A 9,107-nucleotide genomic window follows, 5' to 3' on the forward strand; every position below is an offset into this window, starting at 1 on the left:
GGGAGAAGAGGCCAGGATTATTGAGGGTGGGGGGGTGATGGACATTCCTCAGGATGAAGTAGGTCATTGTTCCCTGTCTGTAGTGAAGAGAGCTCTGAAGGAACTGATGAAGTGAAAGCAGAGGAGGGAGGGGAGACGCAGGTCTATATATGCGAAAGGAGACCGGGGGGGGGGGGGGGCATTATTCAGTAATCCCATTGAAAATGCTTCTGGAGGACAGTCGGAGAGAAGTTGGCAGAAAAGGAAAGCCAGTGGAATGTGACAAGAAGAAAAACGCTGTTGATGGTGGTCAGCTTGAAGTTACCGTGGAGACGATGAGGAGGTGCGCAGGAGCAAGGAGGCCGTCTCTGAGCCGCTCCCACCTGTCCTGCTCCACAGAGCGGCTCAGAGACGGTTCCATTCAAGAGTCGTCCTGTACATTGTCTGCATATTAGCACGACAGTCCAAAAGCAAAGTGTTGGTCGAGAGCTCAAAGGTTCCTGGAAAGTGCAGCGCTGGAGCTTTCACAGATGCATGATGGGAGTTCAGTGACTGTGCGCTCTCCTCGGACCACTTGCATCGAGAATTCATCCTTCACAAGGACACCTGCTATTCCCTGTCCCAGTGTTCTGTTGCAGCCTGATGCTGTAATTATTTATTTATTTATCATTGTTATGTATGTATTTATAGTAATTATTTATGTATTTATAATTATTGTTTATTTATAGTATTATTTATTTATTCATGCTAATTATTTATTTATATTATTTATTTATTTATAATTATTTGTTTATAGTACGTATTTATTTATTTATAATCATTTATAATAATTATTTATTTATTTATCATTATTATTTATGTATTTATAGTAATTATTTATTTATTTATTCATGCTAATTATTTATTTATATTATTTATTTATTTATAATTATTTGTTTATAGTACGTATTTATTTATTTATAATACTTATTTATAATTCAGGCCTGGTACTTGTTGAAACACCTTTGAAAGCAGTTACACCAGCTGGTTGTGCACACCTGGATTAAAAGGTTTTCTGGCATTCTTCTTAATAATCCTCCTAAGATCATGTTGGATGGAGACACTGGTTGAGCCATTGTTGGGTCCATTGAGAAATCTTTGACAGGGTTCAAGTCGGCACTGTGGCTCAGTGGTCTCTGAGCCCCTCCTGGGCTGTGGGCCACTGACATCTGGGAGGTGATCCTTGGGTTCAGGCTCAGGTCCTGAGCTGTGGAGCAGGTTTTCATTCAGGATATATCTGTACTCTGTTCAGCCTTCCCTCAACCCTGACCAGTCTCCCAGTCTCAGCGGCTAAAAAACAACCCACAGCATGATGCTACCACCACCATGCTTCACTCAGGGGATGGTGCTCCTTCACATGGAAAGCTGAGGCTCAACAATTCAGTCTTTCATCAGAGCAGAGACTCTTGGTCCTCACAGTCTGAGAGTCCATCAAGCAGCTTTCAAGCGTTCTGTTGAGACTCTGACGTAACCCCAGATCGATGGAGGCCTGCAGGTCTGCACGTCTGCAGGTCTGCACGTCTGCAGGTCTGCACGTCTGCAAGTCTGCAGGTCTGCACGTCTGCAGGTCTGCACGTCTGCAGGTCTGCACGTCTGCAGGTCTGCACGTCTGCAGGTCTGCACGTCTGCAGGTCTGCAGGTCTGCAGGTTTGCACGTCTGCAGGTCTGCACGTCTGCAGGTCTGCAGGTCTCGCTCTTCCTTCTGGAGACCATTTTCTTCTGGGATCCTTGAGAGCAGCAGAAATCTTTGCGTTGCCTTCCTCACATCTGTGTCTTGCAGCAGCCTGATTTGCAGGCGGGTCCTTCGACCTCGTGCTCGGCTGCTGCCAAAGCTTTTTTTAAAGTTGCTCATTGTCAGTACTTTTGTAAAAAAGTGTGTTTTTTTCCAAGTCCCGTCCAGTCAAGGTGTAGAAACATGTCCATGATCAGAAGACAAGAGCAGCACCTGAACCAAATGAAAAGTATTGCTGCAAGACAAATCAAACTTATGTGAATGTGATCTTTCAGTTTGGGCTTTTTATTTAAAGTACAAAGTAGTTTTTCATTAAATGGCAGTAAAGTGTAAATGACTGACAAAGTATCAAAGAGTGACGGTCTGAGTGCTGAGTGTTGTGCCGTCCTCCACATTTGATCTTCACACACAGTCCTCTTCTCTCCGCAGAGTTTTTCCGGGAGCTTTTGAAAAATGCCGAGAGCTCGCTGCACAACATGTTTGTGCGGACGTACGGCATGATGTATGTGCAGAACGCAGAGCTGTTCCACAAGTTCTTCGAGTCCCTAACGCAGTACTATGTGTCGGGCAGCGCTGCCGTCAGCCTGGACTCCATGCTGGCAGACTTCTGGGACGACCTGCTGGAGAGGATGTTCCGGCTGGTCAACGTGCAGTACGAGTTCAGCGACGCCTACATGGAGTGCGTGAGCCAGCACACGGAGCAGCTGCAGCCGTTCGGCGACGTGCCTCGGAAGCTGCGCATCCAGCTGATGCGCGCTTTCGTGGCCGCTCGCACCTTCGTGCGCGGCCTGGCGCTCATGCCAACTGTGGTGGATAAGGTTTCGACGGTAAGTCGTCTTTAGATGATTTTTGAAGGTTTAAGAAGTCAGCCGGCCTCCCATGTGTTCAAGATGTTTTCCCCGTCCATCCCTGCCCTCAGAGCCACGACTTCATGTTTGTCAGAAAGCAGCTGTGGTCGCAGCGAACAAACCTCTGGCTGCTCTCACATGTTGTTTCCACTTGATTCACTGTTGATTAGATTTCACTGTCTAGCTGGTTTATAAAAGTAGAGCTCGATCTTTTCAAAGGCACGTGTGTGTCTGAGACTGTTGGATGTTTGTTTTTTACTGTGGTTGAATGAAACACTCCCCCCTGCCTCCTCCAGGTCAGTGCGTCTCCCAGCTGTGTCCGGGCAGCCATGAAGATGTTGTACTGTCCCTACTGCTCGGGCCAAGTGGCGCTGAAGCCCTGCCAGAATTACTGTCTGAATGTGATGCGGGGGTGTCTGGCTAACCAGGCGGACCTGGACGCAGAGTGGAACAACTTCCTGGGTAACCAGCAAACCTCCTGCAGCCCTTATCAACTCATTAAGATTTAGATTTGCCATCCTTAAGTAGTTTTATATGAACAGAAACACCACAGTTTAATGGGATGTGCTGCACTTCAGCTCGTTAAAAACACATGTAGCAAATCAACCTCTGTGTTGTTAGAAGCCATGTACAAACATGTCCCTCCGTCTTTGGTGCATCGTATCAGTCGACTAGGTGTTGCTGCAGCAGAAGAAAAGCAGCTGGTTCTGTGTCAACACACACTGATCTGTTTCAGTACGCTCAGGGTGGGGCTCATAAGCACGCTTCTTTATGTTGTGTGTGTGCACGATGACGAGACGGCTGCCGATACTGACGGATCTGGAAAAGTTGTGTTTTCAGTTCTAACTGCTGCAGCAGTTTGATGGAGTTGATTCACTGCTGGGAACTGCTCCCCCTGGCGGTGGTTTGAAGAAACAACATCTTTGTATTAAAAACCCAGGCTAAGTTCCTGCGTTCTGTTTTCCAGATGCCATGCTTAGCCTGGCTGAGAGGCTTGAGGGTCCGTTTAATTTCGAGTCCGTCATGGACCCCATCGATGTCAAGATTTCAGAGGCCATCATGAACATGCAGGAGAACAGCATGCAGGTGTCCCAGAAGGTTTGTATCGTTCGGTCCCTTTACAACAGGGGTGTCATTTCCACCGAGGCCACGTCAGCAAAGGGCCACATGTGACTGTAAGACGGTATAAATGTAGCTGCTCTTTAATGTTAAACAACTCTTATTTTTTACACCCTGGACTTACACATATTACATTTATATATTTGCATAGATGTGGACAAATGTATCTACTGTTATAACATAAAACTTTTAACTTGTCAGGTTATGAAACCCACATTACTCCATAAATCAATGATCAAACTTTCCAAGTTAATAAGGAAAAATAACAAGTTATGACATTAACTTTGTTCAAAACGTAACGATCCAACCAACAACTGTGAGCTGCTAAACTTTGTAGCATTTTACAAAAAGCAAAATGTCTGCACAGCTGGCAAGGGTCATGCATCAACTAATGACAGATGGTTTTATTATAGAAAACATTTACCTGCATAAACACATAAACCTGCAATCCCAGTCACATTGCTGCAAATTTAACATAATACAATAAAAACATTGAATCGGTATAATAAACTGAACAGAACAACATGAGGGTTGAAGGCTCTCTGACCAGCACCGCTGCCTCACAGCACAAAGGACATACCGGATCCTCTCCTTGAAGCACAAACACATCTTCTCCTTCCCATCCTTCTTGAAACAGCCTCCATCTGCATCAGTTTTTGTCTTCCTGGACATGTTGGCATCATTTGAATGTCTCAGTTATGATATTGATGTGGAAACACTGTTCTAGTGGTGATGCTGTTACTGCGCAGCTAACAATCTGCATTCATTACGGGAGATGATTTTTGTTGTTAGTGCACCCTTTTGACTTATTTATTATACGACAGTCAGACCTTTCAAGCTCTCGCGGGCCACATAAAACGTCGTGGCGGGCCACATCTGGCCCGCGGGCCTTGATTTGACCACGTGCTTCAGAACAAGTTTAAATCAGTAATAAAAGCTTCACTTTCACTCAGTGCTCTGCTTCTTTCTGCTCCCTAACAGGTTTTCCAAGGATGTGGGGCACCTAAACCAAGCGCTGCCTTCCGATCCAAACGTTCTGTGAAAGAAACGGGTTTTACCGGTCGTTTCCGTCCTTACAGTCCAGAGGCCAGACCCACAACTGCTGCTGGTACCAGTCTGGATCGACTGGTAAGGACACAGAAAATGAAAAAGCACAGCAGATAACTTTTGATTTGGTGTTTTCTTGTGGCCTAATCAGGTCTTTGTGTGTGTTCTCTTAGACAAATGAAGTGAAGAAGAAGCTGAAACATGCCAAGAAGTTCTGGTCGACGTTGCCAGAAAGCGTCTGTGCAGACGAGAGGACTGCGCCTGGTGACGACTGCTGGAACGGTACAGCTAAAAGCAGGTAAGACCCGAACAGAACAACTCTACATGTCCTCTGTACTCATGTGAGTGTTTGAGCAAACTGATTTTTATCATCCACAGGTACGAGTCCGTTGTCATTGGCAACGGGTTGGCCAATCAGGTGTCAAACCCAGACGTGGAGGTGGACATCACAAAACCAGACGTTGTGATCCGCCGGCAGATTTCAGTCTTGAAGGAAATGACGAGCTGGCTCAGAGCAGCGCACAGCGGCAATGACATCTCGTTTGAAACCGGTGAAGAAGCTGAACGAGTCGTTTCTTTTTCAAAGCTTCCAAATGTTCTCATTCATCCTCATTTTTTATTTCTACAGACGAGGACGGCAGCGGAGGGGAGGAGAGTGGCAGCGGCTGCGACTCCCCATCATGTGACAGGGATATGTACTTCCCCACCACACCGAGCATCAGGAAACCCAAAGTTGATCTGGTGCTCAAAAGTCCAGGGGATGCCGGGGCGGCGTTGAAGGGCAGCATGGCGCTGGCGTTGTGGGGGCTGGCCCTGGCTTTGCTCGCGCCTCACCTCAGATAAAAGTACCCGAACAGAAAGGACCAGGATTATTCAGTACGAAGGGGAGAACCGTCAGAGAAACTTTAAAGACTGCCTTCAGGACCTCAGACTGTCCACTGTTGGAGGGGGAGGGGGGGACTCTTCTTAATATTACAGTAACTTCACTATTAACTATTTGTATGTTTGTAAGGACATGAGCAGTATAATGTTCTACCTGCTCCCTTAGACCCATCTACACTCTGCTGGCTGCTTAGGAGCTGCGTCATGGTTCTGTTCGCAGCGGAACAAACGTACATTGGTCTGAGTTTGGCAATTTATTGTCATGATTGTATTTGTGCCTTTTGGGGTGATTTCCATCTGATGAACATGGAGGAGCATGTTCGGTCAGATAGAAAGCACCTGTTTTGGAGCATCTTTACCTTTCTGAGGATGCTCGTCATTTATTCACACATGAAAGGATTGAAGCGCAAATGGAACTTAATGTTGCGATGGATGTTGATGATTCACAGCAGCTGTTTTGTGTGTTTTTAAACGCACACCTTGAATGTTCGTGAAAGTTTTGAAACTTTGCTTCTTGCTTCGGTCAAGGAGCAGTTTCAGAAATACGAGGAGATGAGTCACAACACGGTGTCTGACGCACACACGGAGTCATTCTTTACGAGAGCCCAAACATTTTTCACATCTGCATTACAACAACCAGTCTTTTCATTCTCTTATCGCCTCATCTCCTCAGCTTAGGCCGTTGGAAGGTAACGTCGTACCTCGTGTATACGCTCGTTGTCGGTGCAGAGCTGAAAGTGTCTGACAGAGTTGTGTTCCCCCTGCCCTGACCCCAGAGGAAGGTGAAGTCTTGAATGCCCTCACACACACACACACACACATCCCACTCGTTGGTGCTGCAGGTTTCAGTTCAGCACAGACTCCATGTGGTCTTAACATGTTATTGAAGAGAAAATGACAACGTGGATGTTCAGAGCATTTCACATCGAACCAGAGAAGAGAATTCAGATGGTTTTGATACAGGGTTTATGTCAAGGAGGTGTAATTTTTTAGCTTATTTTTGGTATAAAGATATATATTTGGTACTACAGTGGATTTTGCTGTTATAGTTGTAGGTGGAAGAGGACAGAGTGCAGATTCACAACATCCTTGTCCCAAAAAGCGCATTCCTTTTCCTCTTTAAACGGCCTGTGTGAGTGTAAATGAACTGAATCGTTTAGTCTGCCTGTTCTCGTTGTTTCACCTGGAGGTGGAAACTTGAGGTGATTTTCCATCTTTGGTACATTATTAGCATCTTTTCATTGTTACAAAAAGAAAAGACTGGAGATGTTGATACGCTCTGATCTGTCTGCACCAATTCCCTGAAGCACAATGAGCAATCGTGTTTATCTTGTTTGATTTGTCAGGTCTGAGTTGCTTCACCTGGCCTTTTCAATTCCAAAGTGGCGCTGCCTCTCTGCTTCTGTACAGTAACTTGTGCCTGTATTTTAATGTAATTGGGGAATGAAATATTTCAGAATTGACATATTGTCCCAAATATCTTGTCCTTTGAAATGCACAGTAAGGTTTTGAAAACTAAGTAATTTATTATACAGATCATATTTTAGACATTTAAATATTTTAGCCAATACGAGGGATAAAAGTCTGCATTTTTCTGGACATTTAGAAACACTAGATTTAAAAAAACACCTCTTGCTTTTGAAATTGACAGGTTGAGTTATCTTACATGACATTTTCTTCAAGTTCCACCTTCGTGTAAAGAATCTGACTTTGAAGGATTTGATGAAACATCTATGCAAACCACGTCAAGGACTGAAGCCTTAAAATCTCAGAGCTGAGCTCCGGCAGCTTCAGTCGGCATTACCTTTGTCTCCAAACATTTCTGCGAGGGTCCGTGCATGTGTCGGTGTCGCTTTGGAAGACTTGTCTCGAACGTGGAGGAAACTGAGGTCACAGGAAACGTTTCGGGTGACGATGGTGAATGTCTTTGCGTGCAGGCCGGGGGCAGCAGTGTCCTCTGACTGGACGGGCGCTCCGCCTGCTGGATGTTTGACTGGCAGAACAGCGTGGAGTCGGACGGGTGATGCAGTGTTTCCACCTGCCTTTGGCCCACAGAACCTGAAAGGACTCGCTTTCTGATGAAAGAGTGACTGAAAAGAATGAAAAAGTGTGTAAATAGAGCGCAGCCGTTTTTAGATGTCTCTAAAAGAGGCCGTAACAGTACACCAGATTTTTACTTGTCAGAGTGTCTCCTAAATGTTATGAAAGATAAAGAAGAGATAGATGTTAAATTGTAAGAAAAAATGTATATTAAACATTTCTTAGTCTTGTAAAAATAAAGACTGCCAATATTTAAGAGTGTGGACCGTCTTTCATTGTTACTTCTGCTCACATTGCTTTTTGCATTATTATCCCTGGGTTGTCTGTTAGCAAAATATCTTGTCAACCACTGAATGGATTTTATGGTAACTCAAAGTTATTAATGGAGGTGTCAACAGCTGATTAGAGCTTGAAGCTGACCAAATTCAAGATGGCCTCCACAGCCAATTGACCATAGAAACAAACCTGGCTATACTTAGAATGAGCTGGAATTTGATTAAATACTGTATAAACACATGGAGGTGTCTCACCTTGTGACTCACAATAAAATATGTAACTTTATGAACTAATGAACTTATAATGATGCTCCTACTCTCTGAAGGTGAACCGATGGTACCACACCATCTCTCAGTCGGACAGTCTGACCAGTTTGATCAAAATCCTCCAGTTTAAAATCCTCACTGCTCAGATGAATCCTCCTCAAAGATACTTCCTCCTCTTCCTCACATCTTGTTCTTTGGGAAACCTTCAAAATGAAAACAGGAGATTTGTGTCTACACAAAAACATTGTACAGAGGAGGTCACGCTTATTTTCTATTTCCTATATTCTCCCTAGTTTTATTTTTTATATCCTAGAACTTAAACAAAACTCTAATTCTGATGCATATCTCTTGATAATGAACCAAAGCTGCTGAAATAGTGAGTATGCTTGTTAGCAAAATATTTCTGTTGTAGTGAAATGTGGGGTCAGCCTTTGCTGTGGACACACGGGCCAGTATTTATGTTATTTAAAACACGTACGGGCCACTGAATGTAGTTTGTCAACGGACAGCTTCACTGTACCTTCACTACTAAATAATTAAATATAACGGGTTCTTTCTTTTTCGAGTTAAATTAATGCCATGTGACCGAGATAACTGTGAGTATTGTTTAATCAGTGACAGGAGACGTTAATTTTCTTTGACCCATCAGAATCAATGCGGTCATTTATTTAACAGAATCAAAATTTAACATCAAAACATTGTGCACTTGATTCGCTGATCTGGTTCTGATTAATAAAACTTAGCACGCTTTACTAATAAGACAACAGGACATTTATGAAGGCATCTAGAAAGATTTACAAGAGGAAAGATTTTAGAGGAAGATGGAGATGGATATGTAGGTTTTGTTGACCAGAATTAGCACGCTTCTTTCAACACCAG

At 44.2% G+C, this 9,107-nt stretch overlaps 1 protein-coding gene across 1 annotated transcript in view; it reads left to right on the forward strand.

Moving 5' to 3' along the window:
- Window positions 1-7,861, forward strand: part of gpc4 (glypican 4) — a 60,607-nt gene extending 52,746 nt beyond the window's left edge. Inside the window, exons 3-9 of the mRNA XM_037675430.1 lie at window positions 2,180-2,577; window positions 2,895-3,060; window positions 3,566-3,696; window positions 4,699-4,845; window positions 4,938-5,062; window positions 5,143-5,315; window positions 5,393-7,861. Coding sequence (XP_037531358.1) covers window positions 2,180-2,577; window positions 2,895-3,060; window positions 3,566-3,696; window positions 4,699-4,845; window positions 4,938-5,062; window positions 5,143-5,315; window positions 5,393-5,607 — 1,355 coding nt within the window. The 3' untranslated portion in view covers window positions 5,608-7,861. The remainder of the gene's footprint in view (window positions 1-2,179; window positions 2,578-2,894; window positions 3,061-3,565; window positions 3,697-4,698; window positions 4,846-4,937; window positions 5,063-5,142; window positions 5,316-5,392) is intronic.
- The last annotated feature ends 1,246 nt before the right edge of the window (window positions 7,862-9,107 follow it).

Source organism: Nematolebias whitei, chromosome 4 (genome assembly GCF_014905685.2).
Source record: "Nematolebias whitei isolate Nwh7 chromosome 4, NemWhi1, whole genome shotgun sequence".
Taxonomy (NCBI): Eukaryota; Metazoa; Chordata; class Actinopteri; order Cyprinodontiformes; family Rivulidae; genus Nematolebias; species Nematolebias whitei.